Source organism: Perognathus longimembris, chromosome 1, assembly GCF_023159225.1.
Source record: "Perognathus longimembris pacificus isolate PPM17 chromosome 1, ASM2315922v1, whole genome shotgun sequence".
In the NCBI taxonomy this organism is placed as follows: Eukaryota; Metazoa; Chordata; class Mammalia; order Rodentia; family Heteromyidae; genus Perognathus; species Perognathus longimembris.
The window spans coordinates 115,404,719-115,423,428 of NC_063161.1; the positions used below are offsets into that span (position 1 = coordinate 115,404,719).

General features: G+C 36.4%; 1 protein-coding gene across 9 annotated transcripts in view; it reads right to left on the reverse strand.

The window, feature by feature from the left end:
- Nfib (nuclear factor I B) overlaps window positions 1-18,710 on the reverse strand; it is a 228,092-nt gene that overhangs the window by 54,370 nt on the left and 155,012 nt on the right. For all 9 annotated transcript variants that reach the window (XM_048350549.1, XM_048350717.1, XM_048350377.1 and 6 more), the window contains exons 4-6: window positions 12,828-12,896; window positions 5,706-5,826; window positions 3,152-3,270 (exon numbers count right to left, since the gene is read on the reverse strand). In XM_048350549.1, the coding sequence (XP_048206506.1) occupies window positions 3,152-3,270; window positions 5,706-5,826; window positions 12,828-12,896 (309 nt within the window). The remainder of the gene's footprint in view (window positions 1-3,151; window positions 3,271-5,705; window positions 5,827-12,827; window positions 12,897-18,710) is intronic.

Here is an 18,710-nt window from a genome sequence, read left to right on the forward strand (position 1 = left end):
TTTTAACTTTGGGTTTTGAAAAGGATCAAAATAGCTGGAGCTGGTGGTTGATGCCTATAGTCCTAGCCAGTCAGGAAACTGAGACCTGAGTGAAGATCACAGTTTAAAGCCAGTCAAAGCAGGAAGGAAAGTCCATGAGACTCATATCCGATTTAACACCAAAAAAAGCTGGATAGAGCTCTGCCTCAAGTGGTAGAGCATCAGCCTTGAGCAAAAAAGCTAAGAGAAAGAATATCAGGTTCTGAGTTCAAGACCCAATAGCGGCACAGAAAGGAAAAAAAGAAAATAAAGAAAAAAATATGTAATATTAACTATATAATTATGTTTATGTATGCTCAAATAAATATTTTCAAAGTAAATTATTTTAAAAATTACATATGATATAACCTGAAATCTACATTCTATGTCAAAATAGGTATATTAAATTTGGTCATCTTTCATCCTTTATTTTTGCCTATTTGAAAAAAATCTTAATGATTTAGATTGATGTTTCAGACTGAACCATTATAATTAGTTCTCATATTTCACAATCAGTTTTCCTAGATGTTTTGATAAAAAATATTTTAATGTAAACTTATCAGTAATAGATTAAGGTATATACCCAGGAAATAAATAATTGCCAATTTCAAGATATTTTTGCCACCAAAAACACAAGAACACTACGATTAAGTAGTTATTGATTAGTTAGTATAGGGCTTTGTGGGAAAAAGAACCATAGACCCATTAAAGTCATTACAAATACTAAAATGATACTCTATTGGTGCTTTGGACAGAAAAGTACACCTAAAGAACAGATGAGGATGGACAAGAACAACTGTGGGGATTTTATTTTGCAAATTTTCAAAAAAGTAATTTTCTAAGAACAAAAGGACTCTATTGGACTTAGTAAATTTATAAAGCTAGTACTGTGTACTGCCTTCATTTTGTCAATGTCAATGAAGCCTTCTTTCCACAATAGCTTATTGTGCACATTACAAAGTCTTCAGGGTCTTCAGAATTAAAGTGACAAGACTTTTTCTTTCTAAACCTGCATGAGAAGGGAATACTCTTCCTTACTCTCAATATGCCTTTACAGACTTCTCTAATAATTGTAGTCATTTTGACAATAGAAAATCACCATGACAATGCAATGACTTCACAAAGAAAAAGAGTGACAGTTTCCCTTCTACTTTTCAGAAATGTTTTATAATATGAATTGAGATTGGCTTAATGGAATAGGCTGAAAGAGGAATCAATTCTTACAAAGTGACACTCTATAATAAAGAACACCAACAATTTCCTGAGCAATACATCCATTCCCACTCATTCAAAATGTTATTATTATTACCATTAGAATCTTTCCCAGAATAATTTTCTGACAGGGAAAATATAGCTTTGTTTAGAATGCACTGACAATGTCAGTAAAACAAGCAATAAGATATAAAGAGTCGAAAGTCTTGCTTTCATAGTTTTACAACGCAGGTTCTTCTATACTTCACTAATGGGATGGGTTGACTATCACAGTTTGTTTACACAACAAATATTTATTGTGGTTTTACTAAGAATGCACATGTGTCCTATTGTGTCGGTGACAACAATGATGCAGACACATTTAGACAATTAACAATTATTATGACTATTATTATTATAAATAGGGAAAGTTACAAGAACAATGAAGTGGTAATACTGCTTACCAACAAACAAAAACAAGAACCTAATTTGGATTGAAATTCCTGAGCCCTTAAGGATGCCAAAGAATTTGGCAGAGGAAGAGTTTGAAGACAAGGTCCTGGGTGTTGCCTTACCAAATCCAAACAAAACATCAAGCTCAGGTGAAGACAGAAGGAAAGGCAGAATAGCAACTTAGGGAATTTGGATTCATTGGTCAAACTAAGAAATTCTGACTTTGTCCAAAGAGCAATGGAGAGTTTCTGATGGATATGAAGCAGGGGAGTGCTAAAATGTTAATTTATGTTTTCTGAGAATGATTTTTGTCTACTTTTGTCTACTCTTCAGCTATCTCCAAGTCATTTCATAAAATGATCCTTCTCATACTAAATGACATTCCTTCACAGGCACACAGCCAGTGTCATTCTGAAACTTACTGCCCAGCTCAGCACTTGGCTCTACTTTTGTCTGTCCCTTGTCTCCTCATTTCTTTATTAGTTGAAATATCACCATGCTAAAGGGCACCTAACTGACTCGAAGTCCAATGCCCTCAAGAAGGAGGTGTGTTTTTTTTTTAAATAAGGTTTCTGAAGTTTATTTTAAGGTCAATGCCGCTCTTTAAAAACTTTGAGCATCAAGAGGAAATCTTGAAAAGAAACTGTTGCTAAGTTCCAATAGAGCCACGACTTGGGATAGAAACCATTAGTAAAGAGTAACTTGATCACGATAAAATGTAGAATTATTTAAAATATGGGATATGATTCAAAAAGCAACTTCCAGATGCATCTTATGGAATTGATGTAAAATTGTATTTGTATCCATACACATAAAATTGCAGTTAGCTCTTTTTCTTCATCTATGCTTAATATGCCCTCAATGTGGAGAAAGGCATGGGTATGAGTGATGAAATGCATTAAAATTCAATATGCTTTAGGAAAAAGAGCCAAGCCAGGCAATAGTTAAAAAGTATTCATTTCTTAAAAGCGTATTTCTCTCCCAAGCTGCCCTTGAACGGGATTATAGTTTTATCTAGAAAATACAACTAGATTGACTCAAATGCAAACCTTCTTACAATATGCTTTTGTTTACTGTTTGTGCTTTAATAACTTCTAAAATAAATTATGTCTTCCTTTAAATGAGAACTTTCCGGAGTTGGTCCTCCAAAGTGCTTAGAAATGGGGCTCCTCCCTGAAGTGCTCCACAAAGAAGAGCTATCTGATCAAATGGAATCAGAACTTGGGTTCTGCTGCAATTTAACCAATAACTATAGACAGACCACAACCTCTTATATATACATAACTGTGGGTTCTAAAAGTATCATAAAACATGTTATAATAGGATTTTGTAACTTTGCTAATATTTGGCTACTATATTATTTTAAGAATAATTTTACTAAAAATCATTTCACAAAGAAAAGATAAGTCCATGCTGGTTTTCCTACAAGATTTTGACTACATGAAACCATGTAGTCTGATGTTCCTGGAAACATCACCTCATTACCCACCTTGATCTCTTTCATGCCATGTTCGACTTCCAGCAGCTGGTGAATTTGGAGAGGGGTAAAAGTCTCCTGTAGGACTGGGCTCCATATTTTCATCTATAGATATAGTCTTCGGTCTTTTGCTGTTAAAATACGACAATAATTACATTAATTGGAATTTCCAAGAAGAGGTGTAGCATTTACAAATAAATGACCTGAACCTGCAATAGTGGTTCATGTCTGTCATCCTACTCAGTGAGCTAAAAACTAGAGCATTGTGGTTCAGTGTCAACCCGGATGGAAAAGTGCTCAAGACTCAAAACTCCAAAATAACCAACAAAAAGATGGGCTGGTGGTGTGGCTCACGTGGTAGAGTGTCAGCTCCATGATCAAGCAAGGGGAGCAAGCATGATGCTCTGAATTCAAACTTATGAATTCAAAGTAAGTGCCTCACAAACAAAAATATTTGAGACAATTTTTAGTGTGGCATGTTTCCAAAAACACAACATAAAGACATTTTGAAAGAATAGTAACTACATAAGTATCAACATGAATAGCAAATATTTCTAGCTGTCATGCCATCTTATAACAATTTACTGACTAAGAAATACAGTGTTCATTATATTTACCTATCTCAGAAATTCTTCCAAAGAAGTTCCAGTTTTAAAAAGTAAATTCAATGTGGCTAATATTAAAATTGTGCTTAATAACAGATTGAACTTGAAGTTAGAGGCATGTCTCAAGTAACAGAACCTCTACATAGCAAGCATAAGGCCCTGATTTCAGACCCTACTCTGACAAATGAAAACACATTGAACTTGATTTGTAATATAATTATCAATAATAATAATGCTTATTTATCTAATACTTGCCTTTGACAAGTGTTCATAGTCATTCAGATATAATGTAATGGAATACAGCAGAACAAGAGCTTTCAAAGTCACAAATCCTGACTAAGTCATCTATTTGTTCTTAATAGAGAACTGATTTTCTAAAATCAGTTTAATCATCTATAAAACGGAAATGATAAAATCTACTTCAAAGTGGTTGAGTCAAGAAAATTAAATGAGTTATTAACTGTAAAGCTCTTTGTTAAGTGGTTAACATTTAAAAGATAGTTATTTAGTATTATCTCTGTAATTAAAGATAATAATAAAATTTATATAGTACTTTACTGATTATAAACTATCACATGTATTCTTTACCTCCTCCTAAAAAATGAGATTGCTGATCCTTTATTCTTAAGGTCAAGGAAGAAAAGGAGGTGACTGCCAAATTCAATCTAAAAAGTGAAATTTAGAATGATACTATATACCGGGCCAGAACTTTCATTTTTAATTCTCCTTTTCACCTAATTCTTTTATCTATGAGTCATCAGAGGTATGAAAAGTTTAAAATTGGGAAGTCATTATTTTTGTTACAATGTAATAAAAGTTTTAAATTCTTAATTATGAAGGACATAGTATATGCTATTGAATAAAGATCCAAGCTGAGAACATATTGATCCTAGCAAAGTAACAAATTATTATTTTCAGTTCAAATGTGGAAAACCTATCATATAGTTAATATCTCAGTCTTGTTAGAGATAATTTTAGTGACAATAGACCCAATTATTTTATTACACAATTTAATTACATGCAAATAATTTGATCATAAAATTGACCCCAGTTAATAAACATATAAACATGGCTATTCCTCTAGCTAATTTAAATGTAGTCAATTTTACATTGTTGAGACAGTCTAGGCCAAATCTTATCTAGATGTTCTTCTATTTTTAAAAATTGACATAGACAAAAGTATGTTTTGCTTTGGGACTCATGTATGTTTTTATGTTTGATAATAATGGACATGTAATGACCTGAAATGAGATGGTACTTTACATGTGTGGATCTAATTTATAAAAATAAAACAACATATCTAAATATTTGCAAAGTTGCCAAAAGAAAGCCACAAGAGAAAATAAATGTTACAATAAAACTTAAAAGCAAAGAAACCTTATTTTTCAACTAGTTAATCAAAACCTCAGAGCAGGTTCAGACTTGCACTGGTACCAAAAAGTTAACGAACTTCATCAAAAAGCATAGCTAAGCAAAAACTCTGGCCTAGAGTAAGGCCTTTTGATTCTAATGTTTTTCTTTTACCTTTCATATTTCTTTATCCAAGTGTGCAGGATTAGGCTCACAGTTACAAGGGCAGATCAGTTATAAGCCAGGGATCGTTGACACAGTAATATCATTTCAAAAACTACCCTCCCAAAATAGGTTAATATAAAGAATTAGATTTCAAAGCACAGAAAAAAAATCATGTTTATATATTTTTATAGTTGTTTTATCCTTTAAAAAAAGATTTAAGTTCTTATAACGACAATTGTATTCAGTTTGAAAATACCCAAAATAAATTACAGCAAGAAAGACTAATTAAAACTGTTTTATTTCTTCTCTCTTTATGCACCTACATTTCTATTTGTCTGCATATCTTCCTGCCCATCTGCCTATCTACCTACCTGTCTAACTGCTTATCAGCCTACCTACCTCTCTGCATATAGGATGAGAACATAAGAAGCTCCTCTTTCCATTACCTGCTTGGTGGAGAAGACAGTGACCGCTGCAGATTAACCCCGGAGTTCATGTCATGATAGTAAGGTTGGCTTGGGATTTCTCCAATTGGGAAGTTGACTCCAGTTCCCTGGGTTATAGGTGCTGAGGAATAAAATGAAAAGAAACATTGTTACCAACATTCACACTTTATTCAGATATAAAATCCAATCTTTTTCATGCCTCTGCACAAGAACTTTATCTCAAGGCTTTAATATCCATTGCATGGGGTAGAACTTGAGAACCTTTTTATATCAGATTTGGGCATTTGAGGCATGCAGACTATCTATGATCACTGGTTATCACTTACCCGAATCCCCCTCCAGAACCTTCACTCACTCCTTTATATTAGCTATCACTGTCAGTCATCTCCTTGTCAATTTCAGTTGAGTAGAGCATAAGCCCTATGACTTAGCATCAAACATCTTTGCACTAGACCAAATCATTGCTAAGTAAGCAAATGCAGACTGGTTTTACAAATAAATGCCTAACATTATTACTCTTTGTTGATACTAACATTAATATTAAGATGGATTAGAAATCATATTTATTCAGGCATAGTAGCACATGTGTGTAATTCTGGGAGAGTGAGGAAAGAGGATCAAGAATTTGAGGCCACTTTAGTCTACAGAGCAAGCTCAAGAGTAGGGTATGCTACCTAGCACAATCTTGTCTGTCTACCTAGCACAAAACACAACATATTTATAATTATTTGATATAAGTAATGGTATAAGTAAATATTTGATATAAGTAATATTAGGGATGGCATATAAATAAAATTTACAAATATAAAATAAAAGCCAAGTGGTTTTCAAAATATATATTCAGGTTTTATAACTGAATGTTCATTATGACTTTATTTAATATTTATGCTTTATTTCTTAAGAAAAAGTTGATTTCACAACTTTGTAAGTCATTCAAAATATACTAATGGAGTTTCTTTTTTTTTTTTTTTTTGGCCAGTCCTGGGGCTTGGAGTCAGGGCCTGAGCACTGTCCCTGGCTTCTTTTTGCTCAAGGGTAGCACTCTGCCACTTGAGCCACAGTGCCACTTCTGACCATTTTCTGTATATGTGGTGCTGGGGAATTGAACCCAGGGCCTCATATATACAAGGCAAGCACTCTTGCCACTAGGCCATATCCCCAGCCCCGGAGTTTCATATTTTAAGGTGGTAGTTTATAAGGCAAGAATTCTCTGAATTTGTCAATACTTATAACTTTAATATCAATTAACATAATTAATATGATGGTAATATTATAGCTTTAAACTTATTAATATTATAATACTAGTACCAATTTTCTTGAATTTATCTGAGAGGTAGTATGTTGTGATACAATGAACCAAGTCTTGAGAGATGAAAAACTTTTTAGTTCCAGCTCTCTCTGCCACTTGTAAGTTAGGGAACAAGGGTGAATCTCCATTATGATGGGTTTGCAGATTCAATGAGCAAAGCTCAGCCTGAGGACTAGCACATGGAATGTGTTAAGTAAATGTGAGTTCGCTTCCTTCTTTGCTTCCCCCTCTCCAAGTTTCTTTCCTGATAGAGTAGGAGTGGTTCATAAATATGAGACAATTCAGAAATGTGCTTAAAAAAAAAAAAGAAATGAGAGTGAACCAGTTGGCTGAGTTTGTTCATCTGAATGCTATGGACTTTTGGCAGGTATTACAGTAGATACAAAACAGAATCAGATACCTCTGCCATCGGTATTGTGCCCTCAGAGGTATTGTGTATCAAGTTAGGTAAACAAAACACGTATACAAAATATATAAATAGCCTGGCACCAGTGGCTCACACCTGTAATCCTAGCTACTTAGGAGGCTGAGATCTGAGGATGACAGTTCAAAGCCAGCCCCGGGCAAGAAAGTCTGTGAGACTCTTATCTCCAATGAAACCACCAGAAAACCAGAGTGGTACTGTGGCTCAAAGTGGCAGAGTGCTATCCTTGAGCTAAAGAGGTCAGGGACAGCACCCAGGCCCAGAGTTCAAGCCCCATGACTGACAAACACGCAGACACACAGACACACACACACACACACAGACACACACACACACACACACACACACACACACACACACACACACACACACACACACACACACCAGGACAGGGTAGATTACAATGCAACTGCTCCAATGAATAATATGGGCGATACATGCTGTAGGATGCTGTAGTATTACCAGGGAAAAAAGATTCCATGCGGGACTTGAATGTTCTGAGGTGTTTGTAGAAGAGTCATACCTGGCACTGGACTTTGGAGAATGAGCAAAGTATTAAAAGGAAAAGTATTACAAACTAGGGTTGCTATTAGGAGCAAAGTCAAGGACAGAGATGATGTGCAAAGTAGAGACAGTCAGCTACTACCAAAAGAAACAAAAAGGCAAATGGTATTTCTTCACTTTTGGGCCTTCAGAAGTTCCATTCTCTCCACTGAGGCACAAAATTCACACTACGAACACACAATCTGCTGCCATCTCCTCTATTCTACCTCTAGCTGAATGGAAAAGTACTCAAGGTCTACCAATTCTCTCTCTCTCTCTCTCTTTCTCTCTTTCCCGCTCTCTTTCTCTCTCTCTCTTCTCTATCCTCTCTCTCTTTCTCTCTCTCAGTATATATATTTATATCTAGAATATTAAACAAACAAGCCAGGAAGCAGTGACTCAAGCCTGAAACTATTCAGGAGGCTGAGATCTGAGGATTTCAACCCAGTTATGGAAGGAAGCCTGTGAGATGCCTAACACTTATCTTCAATTAACTAGTCAAAAGCCAAAAGTGGAGCAGTGGCTCAAGTGGTAGAATACCAGGCTTGAGCAAAACAGCTAAGGAACAATGTACAGGCACTGAGTTCAAGCCCCAACATTATTACTAAAAAATTAATTAACTAATTAATTAAACAAACAGCCAAAATATATTCATTGTCCATTTTCAAGTAACCTGTATTTTTTCTTCTTTTTTGGCGGGTTCTGGGGCTTCAACTCAGGGCCTGAGGACTGTCTCTGGGTTTTTTTGCTCAAGGCTAACACTCTACCACTTGAGCCACAGCACCACTCCCAGCTTTTTCTGTTTATGTGGTGCTGAGGAATCAAGCCCAGGGCTTCATGCATGCAAGGCAAGCACTACCACTAAGCCATGCCCAAGTAACCTGTATTTTAAAATGAGCTAGGTCAAAATTAATTTGAGCCGGGCACCGGTGGCTCACACCTGTAATCCTAGCTTCTTAAGAGGCTGAGCTCTGAGGATCATGGTTCAAAGACAGCCCGGGAAGGAAAGTTTGAAATAAATTTCAGAAGGTATGTTTATAAGTTTCATGCTTCACTGCAGGAAAGTAATCGAGGAAAATAAAAAGAAATCTCTCTTTTCCTATTAAAATTTTAAAAATATATAGACAAATGCATCTCATCTTCAAACTTGTAGAGCATAAGTCTTCCGTTAGACTGTTCATTTTATATAAGATACTTTAACATCCTTCTAACCAAACATATTTATATACAGTAAGGTATATGATATGTGTCTGGTGAATTCTTTGTCTTTAGTTATTTGAACAACCAAGATATAGTTGATTGTTATGGCTTGAGATAATACCAGAAGTTTTTTAAAAAGTGAGGTCAGAAACCTCACAATAACCACATGATTAAAATTTATTATCAAGTCTATGTTCTATGTGACATTAGAAGTAGGGTATATGTTAAAAACAGGCATTTGAAAAGCTCAGTGAATGTTACTGATGTATCTGGAGTCCTACATCAGAATTAATTATCATATAGAGAACTGAGTTACTAATAAGAAGCTGACAGGCATATTTTGGAAACTATTTGTAAATTAACATTGTGTAATAATTAGGCAAAGACTTGTCATTTCTCTTGGGTATATATGGTTCAACAGTCAACAAATTTTACTTGGCCATAAAAATACTGGATATAATAAATATTAAAATGATCATTAGAAATGCTTCAGAAATTATGTTCTGAACTTTGTTCTAGAAGAACTATTCCAGAATAATAATACACAAGCTAGCTACAGAAATAAATTCTACACCTGGACCCTATAAAATTTAGTATATATTCTGCCAGTAATAGGAGATTATATGACCAAAAGACTAATATAACATATAATTTATTTAGTGACAATGACAGTGTGTAACAACAGCAAATCTAGGTCAGATCTTCCTGATTAAAAGATTCTGGAAGAATTGAAAGTCGATGTGCAGATGAGCATCAGCACCTCTTCCCAGAGAGCTGCAAGAAGGCTGAAAGCTGCAAATCATGTTTAAGAGGTTGCCAATACTCTCTTAGAAGAAAAGCTCCAAACCATCAGACTGTAAGGGTTAGAGGTCCAACTTTAATCTCACTTATTGTTCTCTCCAAAGACTGATCCTAAATCAACTTTTCAGAGCAAGATAATATCATTCAACAAAGAGATCACTATCCTAAAACTGAACAGTGTCATTAACTTACATCAATATACACATTAGTAGGTCACATGATAGTAAAACCCTAGAGGACAGAACCATTAAAGTGCCACAGAACCCTGAAGAAGCTAGAATTTGTGATATATAGTATAAGGGTTGTACTCAAGTTTATGTTGACTTAGCAAACTCTATTGCATAACCAATGAAGTTCAATTGTGTAAACAAAATTATAATGTGAATATATTAAACACACTTAAGAGAATACATTCTCAAGCATTCCAGAGATACCTATTTTCCCATGGAGGAGAAAATAAATATTTGTTGAATAAATTAAGAAATGAATATGGATAATTAATGTACTAATCAGAAATCAGTGATGTTTGTCATGACAAGTAACCTAAAAACCTCTAAGAAATAGCAGCATAAATCAAGAATGAATGAATGATGTGTGAAAAATTTACCTTGTTTCTGAAGGTTTTTTAACCTATTTTTTTAATGTTGAAATTCAGATTTTTCCAGCTATCACTGTGAATTTTGAAAATTCCAAAGTGGTTTTCTTCAGACAGAACTTAACATAACGTTACCAATAATTAGGTACTAAAGAAATATTTTCTGACAGATGACTCTACTGACCTTCTCAAGATGGATAAGAATGCATCATGACACTGGAAGTACAAATTTATTTTTTTTAAATCATGTGCCTTAGACCTTTCTAACTACAAAGACAAATAGGAAAACACATACACATGTGCCTTCAAGCACCTCCTCTCATATATGATGCTAGAAAGTGGTAGTGAGAGGGTAAAAAAAGACAACTACAAGAGCAATACTTACAAACTGTTTGGTGAAAATGAATGAACAACTGAACAACTCATGGGGGGAGGAGGAGGGAAAGGGGGAGGGGGAATGGGGGAATGAGGGACGAGGTAGCAAACAGTACAAGAAATGTATCCAATGCCTAATGTATGAAACTGTAACCTCTCTGTAATTCAGTTTGATAATAATATATATATATATAAAGAAAGTGGTAGTGAGGCATATTCCTCCCCAACTAAAATAATAACAAAAAACAACCATATATTGCCTTAGTCAACAGAGCAAATCATTGGAATTCATCAAATGCATTCCCTAAGTAACAGGGACAATGATGTCCAGTTTTCATCTCCCATTCTGCTCCCCAACTTAAGGAACCTATAACAGTAGTTTTGGGATCCCACATGTGTTTACTCCAGAATTATGCCAGAAATGATGTTACCTAAAGTCTTAAATGTCCACAGGTGTCACTGTCTGATAGACATGGTGTCTGTGCACAACATTTAAGAAATTTGAGTTATTGGATAAAAATACATTGCAAAAGATATTGTCACCTACTGGCTTAGAGATCACTTTGCTACCCACTACATTAAAATAGTGTTTAGTTTTATGCTCATTAACTTGCTCTCCCTACTCTTTTCAGATCTCATAATTATTGTTCATGACTTCTAGATTTGACCCAAATGTGAAACACAACTGAATGGATATTTTGTAAATAACACCATTCCAAAGGAAATAACTCTATCAAAACATCAGGTGAATATGTAATTGTAACTCCTCTGTACATCATCTTGATAATAAAATTAAATTTTAAAAACCAGGTGAAAAACCTATCACTCAAAATCACAGAAAAAGGCTATGCATGGTCGTGCATAGCTATAGTCCCAGTTACTCAGGAAGCAGAGATTAAACAGACTCAAGATAAAGACCAGTCTAAGCAAAAAGCTACCCCAATCTCAATTAACAAGTCAGATGGGGTGACTCTCATCTGAAATGCCAACTATCCAGGAGATTTTGGTAGAAGGATCTCCCTGAGGGCGGGGGGAGGGGTGGGGAATCTATAAAATGCCACTTGAAATATAACTAAAGAAAAAAGATTGGGGGACAAGCACCTGATTAGCAAGTGCAAGTCTTGATTGAAATTCTAGTATTCCTAGAAAAAAATATACCCCCAAACTCAAAAGCCAAAGTTAACAGAATCAGTATGTTAGACCTGTATCTTGGATGTATTTTCACATATTAGCAAAAACATGAAAGACTTAAGAAAATTTCTTCCCTTTTTAGTTATCCAGCCAGGTGAACATACTCTAGAAAAAATCAGACCCAGACTTCCAAAAATGATGTCTCAGGTGAGGTGGCCAGTTAAAACAATTGGACATTGTTTTGGATAACAATGCTTTCTATCTATATCTAACTACAATCTGCAAAGTTAATTTCTGCATCCCTTTACACTCAGCATGTGAGTGTGTATATCCTGTACATCTCCAACTCCTCCCCCTTCCAAATATGAGTAAAATGAAAAAGCACTTATCTACAGGAAACTTATGTGGGTTATCATAACAACACAGAGTACATTTAATTAATCACACTTCCTCTTATATAAATGTCCATCTATGGTCACAGAGAGAACTGAATTAAATGAATACTAGTATCGTGGCAATGAGAACAACATTACAAATTAGTGTGGCACAGTGGAAAGTTTTGATTATTTCAATGCAATTTTTTAAATCATACAACAGTCATCTCTGATTTCATCAAAATACTTCAGATTTTAAAATTAAAACTCTCCTGATACGGAGTTACTGTCCACATAGCACTTAATGCTCAAAAATAGACAACATTTTATATCATTCCATGTATAAATAAAAAGAGAACAGTTCACTTACTTCTAGATACTCTCACAAGTTCTGATACGTTGAAGACTCCAGATTTTACAAAACTATCCTCGAGGTATCCTGAAAGCAGACATCAAGGGGGGAAAAAAAGATCAACACAAGCAGGAAGTAAAACAAATGATTAAATACTAGAAATTGATAGCTTTTAGACCAAAGGTTAGAACAAAAGACAAGAATGAAGGACCAGAAAAAGCAAAATCTGAATGAATGTACATTATACTTGTTTGAACTAAAGTAAGAAGTGTAGATGCAAAATAAGCTCCCAAGATATTTTTTTTTTTTTGCTAACTGCCTGAATGTACGCAATTGGGGTGGTCTATTTGCCATGTCCCACGCACAGAGCACAGAGAACTAAGGTCTGGGGCACTCACTAAATACATTCTGCCCTGCTGCAGCACCGGGTAGGCTAAAGTCTACCCATTAAAAGGGCCAGGGGGAGGAGAAAAAGGAAAACCACAACCACAATTAGCGCCTTGTTGGAAATACTTCAAAGATCTCTTGAAACCACTGTTCTTTCACAAATCCTTCCCTGATTAAAGAAAAATGAGCTGTTGTCACCAAAACTCCTACCCTTGTTCCAGGGTTACCAGGAACACAAAAGCAGAAGTTGTATGCACAGCAAATATGTCTGTATCAGCCTCCTTCTGGGATCTTTTACTATAATTTTTACAACTTCCGGGCTTTCCTTACTCTTGGGACTCTCTTGTCACATGCTTATGTGAAAGAGCACAGGGTCCAGAGTGACTGTGGTCCACGTTTCAGGAGCCTGAGAAAGTTCAGTCCTATTTAGTAGCTGATCATCTAACTAGAGTAAGGAAAGCCCTGCACACAAGAATATCCCTCAATTCTCATCTAGGTCAAGGGAGTAGAACTAGGGTGTACAGAGAGAAAGTAGTTTAGGAGATTGGATATGGTGTATTCAGGTGCCCCTGAGAGACAATATAAATTAGGATCTAAAAATCCTTAGAACTGAAATACTTGTGAGGGGATCAAGAAGGCTAAGGCTACAAAAACTAGCAATCCCAGAGCTTGAGGGATGACCAAAGGATTAGATTCAGGTCATAGAGGTGAGGCTGGGTGGTTTAGCAACACAGAGCATTTCAAGTCAAAGAGCTGGGATCTGAATCCCAGCCAATTTACTGGTTATGAAATCTTGGCCATGTTATTATACCTCATTGTGCCTCAGAGACCTCATCTACAAATTAGAGATAATAAAATCACCTCATTGGGTTATTATGAAAACCAAGTTAGATAAAAAATACAAAAACAACCCACAGTAAGCACAATACAAATGTGAACAATAATTTAAGATTAATCAGACAGCCAGTGATCAGCCTTATACTGAACTACACACACTAAACTCTAAATAAGCCCAAACAATTTGTAAATTCTTACTTAGAAAATTTACCATAACAAAAGCTACCACATTGCTTCTTAATCATATATCCCATATATGATAAAACTATTCACTGGCATCACCGTACATGATGGAAAACCATTCACACCAGTGATATAGAAATCATCATGTCTGAATGCTATTTTATACCCACTCATTCCTCCTCTTTAGAAACAGAATGAAAAAAAAGAACAAAAAAGATCTACAAGATCTCAGTGATAAAAGCTAGTCTCATATAAGTCCCTACTCTCAAAAAATATTTACTTCTAAGACTATAATAACAAAATGTTCCCATTTTATATACTTCTTAAAAGAAAGTTCTTGAGCTATTAATTGCTTATCAGGTTATTCATTTCACTGATTACTGAAAAACTCCTATATAACCAGCACTATACAAGGTGCCTGAAAGTTGTGACTACAAAACAGGATACTTGACTCTCTTTTCAGAGTTGGAAACAAATATGTTTTTAATTGTCTACATTTCTGGAAATTATTGCAGACAAAGATGTTTCATTTTAAAGAATAGCTTGAAATACTTTATTTTATATATGGTAAACTTGGAAAAAATAGTAAATAGAAAAACCATAATATGTACAAGTTTTAACTTCACCTTATTGTAATATGCAGATACCTGCCTGTGTTTCTCCTGTAGCTCTCTCTGGTCTTCTTTTCATGTGACCAGCTCAACTGCCACTCATTCCATAAACTGCTACTCCACTCTCTCTTTCCCCAACTTTCTCCTGGGCCCAGACAGAAATCACTTCTTTCCTCCGTACTCACATCATACCTACTTATTTTACACTTTACACATTCAGAGTTTCCAAGATATCTGTTTTTAAGTTTTAAATACCTTTCTGGATTATCAGCTCCTTTTATTTAGGGAAGTGACTGGGTTTAGTAGTTCATCTCTTCATCTTCCTCAACAACACTCACTGACTATATGCAAAGTAACTACTACATGAATGAAGAATACAAATGTTAAATTCAACATTTTAAAAATGAGTCACAAATTAACAAGTTATTAATGGCATAACAAAGGTAGAGAAATAGATGGTTTGACTATCTTAACTCTTGTCATTCCTTAGAACTTGTTTGCTGAAGGGTTTGCTTGGGCTCCAGGGTAGAATAGAAAAGAATAGAAAGTGGCTCTGTGGCTCAAGTAGTAGAGTACTTGACTTGAGCAAGAAGTCCAGGGACTATACCCAAGCCCTAAGTTCCAACCCCAGGACCAACACCAAAAGAAAAAAACAAAAGGAAAGAGTAATAATGGCTAGGGTCAGATTGTAACTTTAGGCATGTACTACAAAATAATAACCAAACAACTATTAAATATTCACATAGTAATAGCCAAAAATACTTGTAAAATTAACTGATGAATAACTGAGAAACTGAATGCTGAGTACTGAATACATGTGAATTGTATCACACTATCTAGCACATAAAAACATTTCAATATTTAGGAATCACCTAAAGTTCATTTCCTTATTCAGCAATGAATAGCTAAGGGTCCACTTACTTATATATATCATGTCTATTAAGACGAAGTACTAGAAAGGTCCTTAGAAGTCAAACCCAGTGAGGATAATCTCCTCGGGCCAACAAACTCAAACAAAATACAATAGCTATGCCATTTTTAAAAAATGAAAGAAATTAAGAATGCAACAGGGTAGTTCTCAACTCCCCATGCTTTCACTCCGTTATAAAAGATAAACCTGAAGTATAAAAGGGAAAGATATTTTACAGAAGAAGAGAAGGAAGGAAGAAGGAAGGAAGGAAGGAAGGAAGGAAGGAAGGAAGGAAGGAAGGAAGGAAAAGAAAAGAAAAGAAGGAAGGAAAGAGAGGGAGGGAGGGAGGGAAGGAGGGAGGGAGGAAGGGAACTTAGGGCTTAGGTATAGTCCCTGGACTTCTTGCTTAAGGCAAGTGCTCTACTACTTGAGCCACAGAGCCACTTTCTATTCTTTTCTATTCTACCCTAGAGCCCAAGCAAACCCTTCAGCAAACAAGTTCTAAGGAATGACAAGAGGGAGGGAGAGAGGGAGGGAGGGAGGGAGGGAGGGAGGGAGGGAGGGAGGGAGGGGGGAGGGAGGGAGGGAGGGAAGGAGGGAAAAAGAAAACAGAGAAGGAAAGGAGGAAAGGAAGGAGGGAAGGAAAGAAACAAGGGAGGGACGAAGGAAGGGAGGGAGGGAGGGAGGGAGGGAGGGAGGGAGGGAGGGAGGGAGGGAGGGAGGGAATTTAGGGCTTGGGTGTAGTCCCTGGACTTCTTGCTTAAGACAAGTGCTCTACTACTTGAGCCACAGAGCCACTTTCTATTCTTTTCTATCCTACCCTGGAGCCCAAGCAAACCCTTCAGCAAACAAGTTCTAAGGAATGACAAGAGGGAGGGAGGGAGGGAGGGAGGGAGGGAGGGAGGGAGGGAGGGAGGGAGGAGGGAGGGAGGGAGAAAGGGAGGAGGGAGGGAGGGTGGGAAGGAGGGAGGGAGGGAAGAAAGAAAACAGAGAAGGAAAGGAAGGAGGGAAGGAAAGAAACAAGGGAGGAAGGGAAGGATGGAGGGAGGGTGGGAGGGAGGGAGGGAGGGAGGGAGAAAGGGAGGAGGGAGGGAGGGAAGAAGGAAAACAGAGAGGGAAAGGAGGGAAGGAAGGAACCAAGGGAGGGAAGGGGAGGGAAGGAGAGGAAGGAAGGAAGGAGAAGGAGGGAAGAAGGAAGGAAGGAAGGAAGGAAGGAAGGAAGGAAGGGAGGGAGGGAGGGAGGGAGGGAGGGAGGGAGGGAGGGAGGGAGGGAGGGAGGGAGGAAGGAAGGAAGGAAGGAAGGAAGGAAGGAAGGAAGGAAGGAAGGAAGGAAGGAAGGGGGAAAAAAGGACATCAACTACAGAAAGCACTGGAAGTAGGTCAGAACCCATTGGGTAAAATAAAATCCGGGAAGTTCCTATGTGCTCCACACTTGCATGGAGCATAGGGACAGTTGTCTGAAGGAAGAGTTCCCAAAGACCAGTGATGATGCTTATTGACAAAGAGTGAAAAGAGCTATGGGTGTGTAGGAATCACGCAAAAGAATAGAATAGGTCTATGGTGGCACCTTCATGCACCTATACACACGGCACTACCTTAGTAATGAACAAGCGTTACTCGGGAGAGGGAAGAGGAAAGTAAGAGAATATTGAATGGCACAATACTTGGATGGTGAATAGTGCTTGTTCAAACATGAAAGAGACACTATTGAGGACTCTGGAAAAATAACTGGGAGAAATCTTGGAATGGGTCACAGCCCTACAATAGTGCAGAGGCAGAGACTCAGGGAAAACTCAAGGTACTGTCGCTAACATAAAACCACCTGTCACCTCCAGGCTTCAGGGATCTTTCAGAAACAAGGCTTTCACATGTTTTACAGATCACTGTAAATCTCAAAAGCTGATACAAAGGCCAAGGATCTTAAAGCAATCTAAAGACATTGAGATAGTAAATTCCCTTCATCTACCAAAGGAAATATGCTCATCTTTGAGGCATAGCAGCTGCTTAATGGTTACTGAGCAATATCACACCACAGCTTAAGCCAAGAAGAAAAGAATAACTTTGCATTTGTGCAATGTTGTATTTACACTACATCTATGCCTTAAAAAAATACAAATAAAACTGAGTAGGAAATAAAGAGCTCCACAAACTGAAAAGTCTCAAAGGCAATATCAAATTATATTATTTTACTTCTTTTTTATTCTTCCCTAACAAAAGCCACAGTAAATCACTACTCAGAAGTTAATATAGTGTTTAACCTCCTTTACAAACAATAACAGAGGGACACAATGGCATATCTAACTGTTAATATCTCAAATTATAATCAGCACCATTTGAATGTTAAACAACATTTACATAGAAAATCCAAAGGAAGACTGATAACACTCATTTCTATGGTCTACTGTGTTCTATTCGTGAAATTAAAAAAAAATGCCAAAGGGAAAGCAGTTATTAAATTCATGAATGCTGTCTTCAAGTATCTGAAGGACTGTTAATGTAGATGGCGGATTAGACTTATTCTGCATAGTTCCAGGAGCTGTTTAGTTGGCTCAATAAACAGATTTGTTATCCAATGAGAAAAGTCCTAAGAAGGAATGTGAAACTGTGAAAGTAATAATAAGCAACACATGTCAGGCTATTATGTGGAGACTTTCACAGCCATGAATTCATTCTTCTCATGCAAATTATCCTATGAGATGAGGTGCTTTATTGCCATCTCACAGATGAAGAAATTTCTATCTACAGAGCTAAGAAGTTTCACAGTAGCTTTAAACACCACTGTTGGATCTAAGAATTGTCACTTTGGTTGGAAAACTAAGTAAAAGCACTTCTGAAGCCCTTGGTGACTCATATTTTACTTTTTCTTATAGATGCCTTCCTATACCCCTTTTCTTGTATTCTTCCTTTGACTAGAGAACAAGTGGACATGATTCCAACTGTTAATGTTGCTCAACTGAGTGTAAAAGGTGGTTC